Source organism: Leptonotus elevatus, chromosome 8, assembly GCF_054856555.1.
Source record: "Leptonotus elevatus isolate MCC_2025b chromosome 8, RoL_Lele_1.0, whole genome shotgun sequence".
Taxonomy (NCBI): Eukaryota; Metazoa; Chordata; class Actinopteri; order Syngnathiformes; family Syngnathidae; genus Leptonotus; species Leptonotus elevatus.
This window is the reverse complement of record NC_141246.1, coordinates 17,668,124-17,682,388: the sequence shown is the minus strand read 5'-3', so window position 1 is coordinate 17,682,388 and position 14,265 is coordinate 17,668,124. Positions and strand designations below refer to the sequence as shown.

At 39.3% G+C, this 14,265-nt stretch overlaps 2 protein-coding genes across 2 annotated transcripts; both read right to left on the bottom strand.

Annotated features, from left to right (window-relative positions):
• Positions 1 to 289: 289 nt before the first annotated feature.
• On the bottom strand, positions 290 to 1,928 carry hmx4 (H6 family homeobox 4). Its single transcript, XM_086083836.1, has 2 exons — positions 1,488 to 1,928; positions 290 to 1,400 (listed from the first exon to the last, which is right to left on the bottom strand). The coding sequence occupies exons 1-2, from the start codon at positions 1,711 to 1,713 to the stop codon at positions 847 to 849; spliced, it is 780 nt and encodes a 259-aa protein (XP_085939962.1). The 5' UTR covers positions 1,714 to 1,928; the 3' UTR covers positions 290 to 846.
• A 1,062-nt stretch (positions 1,929 to 2,990) lies between these two features.
• hmx1 (H6 family homeobox 1) lies at positions 2,991 to 4,728 on the bottom strand. The gene is made up of 2 exons (XM_086083835.1): positions 4,188 to 4,728; positions 2,991 to 3,874 (listed from the first exon to the last, which is right to left on the bottom strand). Exons 1-2 carry the CDS (start codon positions 4,456 to 4,458, stop codon positions 3,288 to 3,290), a joined length of 858 nt encoding a protein of 285 aa, XP_085939961.1. The 5' UTR covers positions 4,459 to 4,728; the 3' UTR covers positions 2,991 to 3,287.
• Positions 4,729 to 14,265: the final 9,537 nt, after the last annotated feature.

The following is a 14,265-nucleotide window of genomic DNA, read 5'->3' as shown; positions in this document are numbered from 1 at the left end:
TTTTTAATATTTAAATATGACTTATTATTATGTTATTTTTTACCTACTTCAACATTTTCTTTCTTATTTACAGTAGGCCTATATATGCCAGTTTCATAGTGCGCGTGCACTACTGTTATAAATTACAGAACAAAAATATATATATATTGCAATTGTTTTTGTCCGTTGACTGTTTTTGTTGAAATACTGAATTTGTCGGTCTAGTCTTTATCGTCATGTAAAATCCAAAACGTAATAGGTACAACAAGTCACGTGAAATTATTGAATCAGTTGTAAAGGTTTTCTTGAATAAAGAGTTTTTAATTACAGTTGCAGTAAATGCTGTAATGAGCCTAAAAGGCGAATGTAAGAATAACGTAAGTGTAAGATACGTAAGGACAAAAAATAGACATGCGTGAATAAAATGTTAATGACATTCATTTAAATACATATAATTTCTGTAATCCAAAAGTCGTATATGATATTATAAATGCATGCAAGGTATATTAATTTCTTTGGTGGCATAGGCTGTTGTTGAGAATAATAATAAGAATGATAATAACAATGATAATGGACTATATCATGTAAACAAAAAGATGTAGGCCATTCGCGGCCATGCAGGCTACCATTTGCTAGGCCTGCTATTTTCTCTTTTCCGGTGTTAGGCCTACGCAAAAGCCAGGCTAATAAATAAATAATACCCAGAACAGCTCATTTGAATGGGATATGTTCCTACTTGCAGCCTTCTTTTAAACACTAAAGAGCTAGCAGTGTCCGGCCCTTTGAACTGTAAAGGCGTAACGCCATAAATGCTCCAGTTGGCACTAACAAAAGTGTCTGTTTACACAAGCAGGCTTGGTGGCAGCGTCATACGTCCCCATCATAGAGGCTGAAGTACTTGCTGGTGTTGGAGAAACAGAGGTAAGGCGTGTTCGAACCCGGGTACACGACGGGCAACGGCATGGGCATCAGGCACCTCCCCAGCAGGCTGCTCTCCTTGTACAAGGCGGGGAGCTGACCCACCACCACCGGCTTCACCGTCTCCGGGAAGTCGCTCACAGGTCCGTCGATTTCACTCGAGATTTGTCGTTTCAACTTATTCCTGCGGTTCTGGAACCAAATTTTCACCTGCGTTTCGGTGAGCTGTAGCGAGCTGGCGAGGCAGGCGCGCTCCGCGCTGCTCAGGTAGCGCTTCATGTCGAACGTAGACTCCAACTGGAAGATCTGTCTCTTGGAAAAAATGGTGCGCGTTTTCTTTTTCGTGATCATTTTACTCTTCTTGGTGGGATTGTCCGCTTTAAGAGGCTCCGTGGTCGTGGTGGTGGAGCTGCAGTCGTCGCAGCTGCTGTCCCCGCTCTCGAAGCGCGCCTCCGCAGCACGACGGTTAACGTCGCTGGCCTGGTTATTCTCTTGGGGAAAGTCTGCAATAAAACGACAATTGCTTGAACCTCCTCTCACATTGTGTCACCCGAAGTTGTGCGTTATGCGTGGTCGTGATGCGCCCTTACCACTTTCGTCCGATTCGTGCCTGTGCGTGGCTCCGGGACCTTCCGAATCGCTTTGCAGGATGCGGCCTTGACACGTCGCCGTGGCCGACACATGGCGCTCTCCATCTCGATCTCCGTGGGGGTGACGACTGTTACTGGCGCGCCCGCTTGTTTTCAGGTTGAGGATGTTGTCAATGGTGAACTTGAGAGAGGCGCTGGGACGACATGCTGCGTCCACTTTACTCATATTCTCCAATGCGTAAACTCGCCCTTTCTTGACTTCTCCTCTTCGATAAACGCAAAGCGGTCACCACAAAGGTGTCGATGGTGCACACACCATAGCAGCATCCACTGAGCACACACTGCTTGGCTGGAGAGGCTCGGTGTGTAATCTCAGCGCTCACATCACGTTGGATGGGGCGAGCTAGGTCCTCGCTGATTGGTCCGAACGGCGAGCGGTGTGGGCCAATCACAGCGAAGGGATGCGACAAGAAGGAGAGCGTTGTTTTCTAGCTCCACTACTCTCTTCAAGCTACATCTTCTCCATCCAAACCTGCTGTTCGCTAACGTCTAATTTCACACTGTGGTGCACATGTGCGCATAAACTTAATTGGCCTTCCATCTTAGACCAGACGGTTACGTAAGTTGTTTTAGACTTCCACGCCCTAAAATTGCCCACAGACGGATTTTACTGGGGGGAATAAAACAAAACAAAAAAACATTCGCACGTGCGGTGCTTGCGATTGTGTATCGGCTACTTGCACAACTCTTCAAAAATAAATAACTGAAAATAGCTTATGGTAAAAATGCTATAGGCCTATGCAAAATACATTAATAAACATAATTAAATTCACATGTCTCTGGTGGTGATAATCAAAACTGCATTATTATTCTGGTGACATCTGATACATTTTTCACAAATGATGCCATAAGTGCAGATGTAAATGCTGTGTACGATATATTTGATTTTGGAAAATTTGATTTGCATGGAGTGCTTTTTTATTTTTTATTTTTTTTACTAAAGGCAAAATGCCCCCCCCCCCCCCCTCCCCCTTGTCCCCCTAAAATTAACAAGATTTAAATATAATATATATTTTTCTGGATAATAATCATTAGCCTGCCTCTTTTTGTAATGCTTGATTATTATTTTTTGACAAAAATGTTTTTTGCCTGCACCTCCAGATACTCAATACATAGGTTATTGCAGCTTTAAATAAACATAATTACGTTTAACAGGAATATATTTAAGCCTAATTCGTAACGATCACAACACTTAGTCTATTTAAAACAATGCAGAGGCGTATTTGTGTTATTTGTTACCTGTTGGCAATTTTCGTAAATGTAAATAATTTTAATTCTGCAGCAAAAAAAGATGAATGAAAAAAAAATTATCCCTACTTAAGCATTTTAAAAAAAAACAACAACAAAATTTTTGCTTCAAAGTTATCCCCACATTTTTTATATTTACACTATAAATTGCGTATATTTTACTCAGTGGACATACACAGAAAAAAAACGAGTCAGTATTTGTATCCATTTATTGAGTGGAAAAATTGTAATATTGAAAACTTGTGTGTGCGTGCGCTTTTTTTTTTTTTTTTAAATAGGCTATTGTATAAAAGTTTGGCGAAAAATAGTTGCTTATCAAACAGAGTACACACTGCACTCGCGGTTTGTAGATTATTTTATGCTAACAGGAGCAAACGAAGAAGATAATACACAAATATGACTTCACTCTGTGGCAAATGTTTCCTTTGGATGTTATTAACGATTGCGTGTTATTGCACTGTATTCAATGACAAAATAGACTTTGATATGTTTTTACACCAAGCCGCTCATCTGCGACCTCAGTATGCTCATGGAGTGGGCCAAGGAGGAGAGGGGGTACGCGATGGAGTTGGAGAAGACCTGATGTCCGTTCAAATTGAAAGCCAGTGCCGAACCGGCTCCAGGTCCGTCGTGATACAAAATGGGGACTCTGACCACCCTCTGACTCGGGTTGGGAATATGTACAGCCTCCAGATCCGCCACCAGTTGTCTTTTCCATTTATTCCTCCGGTTCTGGAACCAGATCTTGACTTGGATCTCTGTCAGGTGGAGTGACGCGGCCAGGCCTGCCCTTTCCGAACTGCTCAGGTACCGTTTCACGTCGAAGGTGGACTCTAGTTGGAACACCTGGCTGCGGCTGAACACAGTCCGGGTTTTCTTCTTCCGGATCGGGTTCGAGTCAGACGGTGCGTCAAAGCCACCCTGAGCATCGTCGTGGTCATCAATCAGGTTGCCGTCGCTTAATTTCCTGTCCGACTCGTAGCTGTCGTCTGTAATCGGTTCCGATACGGCGGGGGAACTCCTGTCACTGGTCGACACCGAGCAGCAGTTGTCCTCGGACCTCGTGTGAACAGATGGACCTGATAGGAGATCAAAATGCAACGATTTGTATAAATCTCGCCCTGGCTGGCGCACGCGTGAACCTCCATCGTATTATCATTGTTATTATTGGATACAAAAAAATAGTTGGACATGAAATGTTTATGGGAGTGTATTGATTGGCTATTTTTTCTTGAGATGTAAACACAAAACGATACAAAAAAATATCTAATTTCCATTCAATATCCGATTGCACAGCTTTATCCTTGAAAAGTAAATCTACTTTATGTTAGAACGTGCAACCTCATATTCAATCTGCTATATTTCTGTAAGGGTGAATTGAATGATACTCACTGCCGGGCGCATCCAAAGCTGCGGACAGCAAAGCAGTGTTCCCGGTGGCGTACCAGTTGACCAGCGGCTCTGTGCACAGGGACGAGACTGGGCTGCAGCCACCGGGCGCCGGCGCGTACATGACGCCGCGCGGAGCTGCTCCACATCGGCTCTTTTCGGAAGGGGAATCCCGCTCGCGTGGCCCCGAAGCAAGTAGATTCTCGATGAAAAAAGACGACGCCCTCGTTGATGACAACAGACGAGTCTGTTTGTCCGTCATCGTCTGCTGCATGTTTTCCGGATTTCGCCAAGGAAAAACAATAATCAAACCAATCCCGTCTCCATTTAGCGTTAAAACAACGTCCAAAAAGTCCAAACAGGCATGTGACGCATCGCTGCTCGAGCTGTGCTCGGGGAGTTACTGCAGGGACAGGGCGACGGAAGCACTGCTACAGTACAGTGAAAGCTGCAGTCGCGCGCTCGGCAAGCACTGGGGGCCATCCAGTGATTGGACGAGCACAATAGCAAATGGGCTTTTCCCAGGAAAGGCGAGTCACCGTCTCGTTGCAGTGACTGTAACTTGCTACTGTACAGGCCCGTCCCGGAAGCCCCCGCTGGCTCTGTGACGTCTTTATTTGGGTCAATTAGAGTGCAAATCAAAAATGAAGATCCACAGGGTAGCATCCGCCCTCGATTTTTCTTGTCTCTTCAAGTCAGCTAGCTAAGTGAAGAAAATGCAAAAAAACAAAACAAAACATGCAGCTTATCTTAAGTAACCGGAAACAGAGCTAATGACATTAAAAATTAAACATTGATTAATTGTTTTCTTTTTAGGAAAGTAAAGCAGTAATTTCTTCTTTTTGGGAAAGTGAACTGCAACACTTTCAATAGTGAATTATTATGTGGTAAAAACATTTGGCATTTGTTGTTGCTTTTCTCAAGAGCTAAGAAGAGTCTGTTAAAAGGCTGCTGGAAGATGCTTTAAAATAAATAAATAAATATATATATATATATATATATATATTATTATTATTATGGCCAGCCATTATGTCTGTTTATGTATAGTCTTAGCTTCTTGTCCCTTACCAAATACTATATTCAATGGGAACCCTAATACATGGCCCATCACATCACATAATGCCTCCCCATTTTGTTGCTATGATTATTTAAATTGCTAGTTTAAAATAATTGAGCCAATTCAAAATCAAACCCAGGGGGCTTGAGTTTGATGTTCGAAGCCACGGTCGACCCAAAAAACGTGTGTCGCAAATATATGGATGCAGTTTGAGGACTGCACTGTGCACTGGCATAGTCTAATGAACAACCAAATTCTGCCTTTTCAAGTATTGCTGTTTGAGTTGACATTCATCATTAAGAGCTGTGTCTAATATTGCAATATTTTGACTCACAACAAGGTCACAAAGTTGTTACAATCTTTCAGTAGCATGCAGTGCTGTTAGGCCAATGCAAATTGCAAATCGAATTGTTCAAGTAAGACTTTGTGCACAGTGTCAATCAAAACAGAGCATGTGCTTTTAATTCTTGTACAGATTTTCACTTCAAATAAGTCAAACGTAGTCCAAAATATACTGTATGATACATGTTACTGAATCAATTTTTGCAATTTTGTCTTTAAATTGAAGTGGGAAATCATAGAAGAGTTTAAGGGTCAAAGGTTGCTACCCTGACCTCTGCCAACCACTTCCTATTTTCATTTTGACCCACAGTTTGACCCACACCTCAAAATCGAGGTCCCCAAACGATGTAGAAATACAAAATTCTAACCTCCTTCAAGGGTGGGGGTAACATTTCAGACCCCCCCCCCAACACACAATAATTTAAATGTAGAAATACCTTTTTAAATACACACTAGTCATGTTTTAATATAATTTATGGTACTTGACCATTCTTGAAGGTCTTTAAACACAATTTTAGAACAATCCGAACACATTTAAACATAATATATTCACAGAGAGCGACAGCAATATATAAGACAAAAATTTGGTTAAAAAAAATAAATGAGCTAAAAATAATTAATTACATTTTTTAAATAAAATAAAAAAATGAGTAGCAACTAAAATAACACTTTGAAAAAAATCAGCAATATAGCAGGACTGCTAAAATGAGAATATAGCAGGGTTTACTGTGTCATTTTAAGTATCAGTTCCACATGTGCACTACCGCGTCATATATTGTATTCAACAAGCTGGAGTACGTTATACACTTGGATAATACTGTTTTTAAAAGCTCAGATTTGGATGTGTTACAAACTCTATTTTAAGGTTAGTCAAATGCTTGTTAAAATACTTGCAAGTATATAGCTTATATAAGTCTATAGAGTCTAGACCATACAGTATAAATGTCTTTATACTTTGGAATTAAATCCATAAAAAAAATTAAAAATAGATTATGTCTAGAAATTCAACAACTGGATATATACTTAACAGTTTTCAAGCAAAATCATTGTATTAAGAGACCTCACCGGATAAGTGTTTCATCGTTTGATCATCTGAAAGATTGAAATAAGTGCTGACGGGCGTCTTTACCCTTTTAGTGCAAATGGCAAGACATTTGAGCTTTTTATTTCCCTCAATGGAGTCAGCGGCTGTGACCTTTAACTTGAGTCTCTTTCTCTTCTCCCCCTCCGTCCCTCAGGTTAGACTTAGCCTTTGACAGAGGATCAGCGCTAATGTTGCTCTTCAAACTAGCACGCGGCGCAGACATCGGTAACATGAGCCTTGCACCGAACAACCGAGTCTTCCACCTGTCGGTGAGGAGACTGCATGTAGCCCTCTTGTCTTTTTTTTTTTTAAACCTCTTTTCTTCAAATGGGCCCCAAATATCTCTTTCTGAAGTTTACTCCAGAAAAAGAGTGGTCCGAGAAAAGGTTTCGAGATCTATGGAACTCCCAATGTGGAGTAAACATTTGTTACGTTTGAACGTATTTTAAAATAAGTTTAAAGGTATTTAAATAAATACAATTTGCAAATACATTCGAGCGTACGTGAGGGCTAAATGCTAAAAACTTAGCATTTTTCCCCCCATGAGACGGTTGTGTCAACGTTTACTGAATTTTTGAATGTATTGTTTTTTTGTAGTTTACACTTATTTGCAATTATGTTTGAGCATATTTGCAAGTATGTTCGAACATATTCACATTTTGGGTCACAGTTCAACCCACAACTCAAAATCAAATTCCCCGTTGTTATACAGTATGCCAACCTTCACCAAGGGGGCGTGGTTATGTTACAATACCCCCCCCCCCCCGCGCTGTAATATGTGAAAATCTGCAATGCAGAAATCCCCTATTTAAATACACATTTTTATAGCATTTATGTCACTTCGACATTTTTGAAGGTCTTTAAACACAAATGTAAAACAATACAAATGTTTAAATGTATAATATATTGCGTAAGACTGATAGCATTTATTCATATTTGCAAGTACGTTCCAAAGTATACTTGCAAATATTTTTAACATGCTGTATTTGCAATACGGTTAAACGGTATTTGTCAGTGAAAAATGGTTACTCCACATCGGCAGTTCCACACTTCCTTAGAGATTGATTGTAGCCCTCCTGTCTTTTTTTCTCCTCCCCCTTTCTTGAAATGGCCCCCAAATACTTTATTATAAAGTTGATTTCTGAAAAAAAGAGTGGAAAATACAGAAAATATGTGAAACGATCCAAGAACAGGTTTTAGATTTGTGCCTAAATTCAGAAGATTTTTTATTTGCAGGTTAGTGTCTGTATTGGGTGAGCTTGTGTGTGTTAAAAGCCCACATTAGATCAATCTTCGGTGTGTACATTGGGCCAAGTGAGTGATGTTGCTCCCTGGTCAGCACGGGGGGGGGGGGGGGGGGGGGGCACAGACCCAGAGGCTCCTCTCACTTTGCTCCCTCCTCTCCCTTTCTCTTCTTTTTGTGATCCTCATCTAGCCTGGCGTGCCCTTTGCTTGTCATGGCCTGCCGGCTTGCTCCGCAGTCGCGACCCCTCCGTGCCGCCGCAGCTCTCGACATCGGCTCTCAACCGCGCTCCACGTTTCATCACACAAAATCATATCATCGGCATGTGCTGCTCCGGGAGACGGCGGGAGCAAATTGAGCGTGTTTCCCCGGCCGCTGATGCTGGACACAGCAGAAAACTCCAAGTCGTCTTTAACACGACAGTAAGACTGAATTGAAAACTGCTTGAGGAGTACGTAATTGGTGTCTCGTAGAACTCTTTCTTTAAAGCAGAGTAACATTTGGCAACCACGACTCTTTCCATCTTGTCTTCTTTGGTCTTGCAGATTTCCTTTACTCACAGGTCTAATTACTCTTTTATACCAGCCATTAGTCAATGGAGTGTGATTGTAATGGCTCTCGGCTCTGCTGCTCTTTGACTCGCACAGTCAATGAAAGTGGAGACAGTTTGACCCACTTAATTCTACTGGAGGCAGTCAGACAAACAGGAGGATGAATCTCCTCGCAGCGCTTTACACCAAAACACTGGCATTCACTCAACGACGCTGACCTCAGACGACTTGTTTGACAAGAAGCAGCAGCATCGCATGAGATGGTGTGAAAATCCTCAAACGCTTTTTAAAATGTGCCCCAAACATTTGCCTTCAACATCTGGTTGACAATGGATGACACTTGTAAAACATATTTGTCCGGGGTTTGTTTGGGGCCCTTTGGTAGCTAACAAAGTGAAAGACGCCGTAATCCATGCAAAATGCGTTTGTACAAAATGTCATGTAATGTAATTAGCAGCAATTGGACTTATTTATTTATATTAATTAAACAGAAGTAATACAAGCCCAAATACATGTGCACATTCTAAAAACAGTTGGGTCAAAATTTACCCAGATTGGGTCAAAAGGGACCAATGGAATAACCCAAAAAGTTGGTTGAAATTAATAACCCACAAAATAATCCAAAAATGGGGTTGCTTTGTGGGTTATTAATTTAATTTTACCCAACTTTTTGAATTATTTAACCCAAAAAGTTGGGTAAAATTAAATTATTAACCCACAAAGCTACCTGGTTTTTGGGTGATTTTGTCCGTTCATTTTTTCACCCAATTAAATTGGGTTATGCAGTTTACACAAAAAGTTGGGCCAAATGAATAACCCACAAATTGGGTTGCTTTGTGGGTTATTATTTAATTTGACGTAAAATTTAGGATTATATAACTCAAAAAGTTTAGTTGGTTAGATTTTTTTTTTTACATTTTTTTTTTATATACCAAATTCAGTTGGGTTATTTAATTAACCCAATGAGTTGGGTCAAATGAATAACCCACAAAACAAGCCAACAAATAGTTTGTTTTGTGGATTACATTTTAAATTATTTTCATTTAATCATTTTGTTCAATTAGGTTGTTAATTAACTCAAAAAGTTAGGTCGGTCCATTTTTTTACCCAATTTGGGTTATTTGTGACCCAACCGTTTTTAGAGTGTACTGGCAATGTGAGCAAGTGTAAGACTATGCTAACACTAAAAGCAGAGGGGAAGTGACCCCCCCCCCCCCAAATCTTGACAATAATATGTTCTACGCAGCCCCACTATTCTAAATATAGTATTCTTGTTGATATTGCACAGTGGAATATAACTTAAGCAGCAAAATCCAGCAGTTTTTATCAATCTCGGAAGGCGGCCATTTTGCCACTTGCTGTGGAGTGAAAATGACATCCCAGTTGCTCAGGTCTTCGGTAACTACCAATCACAGATCAGCTTCAGAAAACAGGTGAGCTGTGATTGGTCGTTGCCTGAGCCCCGAGCAACTGTGATGTCATCTTCAGTCGACAGCAAGTGACAAAATGGCCGCCACCTGAGATGCATAAAAATGGCAGGATTTTGATTCATAACTCATATACCACAAATGTAATATTAATCAGAATGTCGCGTTTAGACGAGTGAGGTCACATATAACATATTATTGTCAAGAAATGTTTAAGGTTGACTTCCCCTTTAAGCAATACTCCTAATCAGTGGCGTCCAAACTCGGTCCTCTTACAGGTTTTGGATATTTATTTTCTCCAACACACCTGAAGCTCATCAGCAAGCTCTGTATAAGCATGATAACGATCCTGTTCAATAGAACAGGTGTGTTGGAGCAGGGAAACATCCAAAACCTGCAGGACTCCGGCCCTCGAGGACTGCGTTTGGACCCCACTGCTCTATATGGCAAATGGTACTTCATTTAGCGGTTTTCCACCTTACAAGGCCCTCAAAGTGCTTTACGTTCAACTACTCGTTCACCTAGTGATGACGCAGCATCAGACGCAACTATGGGGTTATCTTGCTATCTTGCTCAAGGATACTGTGGCATGGTCACAATGGCATGTGATTGAACCCACGACCTCTGGGTTGCGAGATGACCACTCCACCCCCATAGTGGATAACACGTGCCATATACTGTAGTCGACTTATCACCTTTTTAACATTGAACTGATATACAAGTGTTAAAAAAAAAACAAGGAAAAAAAAAACAACCTAAATAACTGTACAGCATAATGTAAATTCCATTAAAATTCACTAATGGAAAATGTGAGGCGTGGCACTCATTTTCTTCACATTACCACATATGACGCTTGAGTGTACATTTAATTATCATTTTATTGTTTATATTTTTTTATGATTTATGGCTGACTGATTTTGATTTTTGCTTCAGCCATAATGTACTGAGCAGCCATGACTGGTACAGGTGGAAGTGGAGTTAATCCTCAAAATTCGTCAGAAACTTGCTGAAGTTTGCCAGATTTGTGAACGTCATGAATGATAACTATTGGACTTGCAAGTTTTTGTGTGACTTAAATTTTTTTCCAAATTCATTCCATGTTTTTCGAGGTTTTAGCATCGAGCGTCCGCCACGTTTTGCCGATTATATTGCTGCATGATATACCTTTTGTTTTGGAGTGTTTCTCTGCAGGGGTTCAAACATGTGAACAGAGGTCACGCAAGCAAAATATCCTCATGTTCATGTTTCAATGGGGCACAGTGCATTCTTTTTTTGTACAGTTTTTTTTACCAATCACCCACATGCGCACATAGTTTTCGTGAAATCTTAGTTTTCTTCCCGTTTAACCTCTCAAACAAGGTGAAGCATTTCCATCTGTCTTAACAAAGCATGTATTTTCTGCTCTTCAGTAGGTAACCAAATCTTGTTTGTGGCCCTTTATCAAGCTGGCCGAGCCGGAATGTGCTTGCTCTGGTATTAATAATTCACTGTACATAATAAGTTGATGCCGCAGAGTTTGTTCTCGTTGATAGTATTAGCGGAGGTGAGCGTTCTCAGGCAGACTTTGTGACGCCAGCAGACCGGCATAAAGTGGGCTTTAATTGCCCATAATCTCCGCCGTGCTCTTTCCCCTCAGTGCAAGTCAACAGCTTCTATAGCCTACAAATGCCAGACCTTAGCAGGACAGTTTTAACTCCATATCAGCGAAAAGCTCACAAAGCAGGAATGCTTGGAGGAGAAATCAAAGGAATTAAGAGGGTTTAAGGATTTTTACACCCGCTCCACTGTTTTCAGATTTCAAGTCAGCTCTTTCATATTTGTGTTATGAAGGAAAATAACTCAAAATTGTTTTCCTTTTATGCTTAAACTTGTGAGCTAAAGACTCCATTTTCTCATGGACCGGTGGTGTCATCGATGCACACAAAAGTAACACTGGTTGAAGTTTGTGAAGGATTATGCAAGCCATTGCTGGAAAATGATTGTCAATCTATATGAGGTTTATAAAAGTCTCCTCTAAAAAAAATAAAATTGAGCAAAAGACCTTGTTCACCACTCAAATCAGCTTATCATGGCAGGATATACAGCAATCATGAGCCTATAAGTGTATAAATGGTTTAATGAGAAGAGTTCGTGCCAGGTTAAACTCAGTAGAATTGCTCCTCTTATAAGGCCACATGAGCGTGCAGGAGGATTTGTGAGGGGAATGTCCGTTTGTTTAACCCCTTCACGGCACGTTAACCCCTGTCATGACCTGCTCGTCAGCTCAGTGCAAACACTCCGAAAAGTACACTTTTCTCCCCCCCCCCCCCCCCCACCCCCCTCCCCTGCTACCAACACGTTTAGAACGACAAAAATAACACGCTTCCGGTAGTTGGGCTGTATCTTTCGAAGCAAAAATAAGATATTCATTTCAATCATTTTATGCTAATAAAAAACTGAATATTGCCATTAAAATGCTCTATATCCATTATTGTCTTTTTGCAGTAGTTATGAAAGGAATCGTTTGATGGATGTCACCTTACATTTGGCACCCACTGGTTGCGAGGAGACGACTGCACCTCCGTGGAAAAACATATTCACAATCCCCGAGATATAGAATTCAATATCATGCAGTGAGTGCACCAGCTGTGCAAAACTTGCGAGAGAGAAGTTGAGCTAATGGAGATGTATAGTCCTATAGGTGTCTCGAAGATTTTGTCGACGCACTGCAGGATCAAGAACGAAAATGTCATCACTGTTAAAATGGCTTAATTAGTGCGGACGCAACTCTTTGACTTTCGCAGTTGAAGTGAATTTATAGGGCAACGACATTGTTGTGTTTATTAAAAATATTAATTAATAATAGTAGCCTATAGGACTAAAGTGCGTCATTTTTATTATGTTTTTTTTTTAAAAGCATGTTTTACGGTAAATTGTGGTTTGCGTCTCTCTATTTTTCCCTATTTGGTCACCTAATCGCTTTAATTGTTGCTGTAAAAAACATGTAGGCCTGCCGTTATAGTCATTTTTTCTTCCAATTTTACCAATCACCATGTTGTTCAAGGAAATGCGCCATTTAATAATAATAAATGTATAGGCTATATAATCCAGGTGGTTGTAGATAGACAATAAAATCAAGTTACTTTAGCGCCCGCTTTTTTCCCCCTTTTTTATTTCAGTATTTTTTTTTTAAACACAACGCATTGCATATTCTATAGACTATATGCGCCATGTTAACATTGAACGCCTGCGTGTGTATTTTTTTGAGTTTATTTTAATTATATTTTTTTGAGTTTATTTTAATTATATTTTTTTAACTACAAGTTGACTTTGCACGTGTCAGTGAAATGGATCCGGGCTGCATTTGCGGTGTGGCATGAATTAAATAAACGAGTAGTATCGCGATCTGCAAATCATAAAGACACAAATAAAACTGAAGAAAACTAAACTGGTCAAAACCTAAACCTCAAATGTTAATTGTTAAAATAATAATAATAATAATAATCATAAATTGAGGGGAAAATGTATCGCATTTTGCGTATTTTATTTACATGAAATCAAACGACCAACGTAATTTAACCCTTAATATATTTTATATATGAATACGTAATTAACATTTATTTGAAATACATTTCCGGATTGAAGGGACCAAACACTTAACGTACACAAGCTTGACAAGATGCGGTGTAGGCCTATTTACAACTCTTCTAAAATAACAAAACACGAAGTGCATTGCTTAATACACAATTTTTTCCCCACTCTATTGTTTTTTTTCCTTAGAAGTGATTAACCGTTTATTAGTATTTAAATTATATATATATATATATATATATATATATATATATATATATATATATCAAATGTTAATTGTTAAAATAATAATAATAATAATAATCATAAATTGAGGGGAAAATGTATCGCATTTTGCGTATTTTATTTACATGAAATCAAACGACCAACGTAATTTAACCCTTAATATATTTTATATATGAATACGTAATTAACATTTATTTGAAATACATTTCCGGATTGAAGGGACCAAACACTTAACGTACACAAGCTTGACAAGATGCGGTGTAGGCCTATTTACAACTCTTCTAAAATAACAAAACACGAAGTGCATTGCTTAATACACAATTTTTTCCCCACTCTATTGTTTTTTTTCCTTAGAAGTGATTAACCGTTTATTAGTATTTAAATTATATATATATATATATATATATATATATATATATATATATATATATATATATATATATATATATATATATATATATATATATATATATATATATATATATATATATATAAATTAAACCAAAGGGTAAATGTGCAAAAAGTATTTGCGAGTCAGGGCTATGGCTCTCTATGAAGTAGCTATGGTACTTTATTTCATAA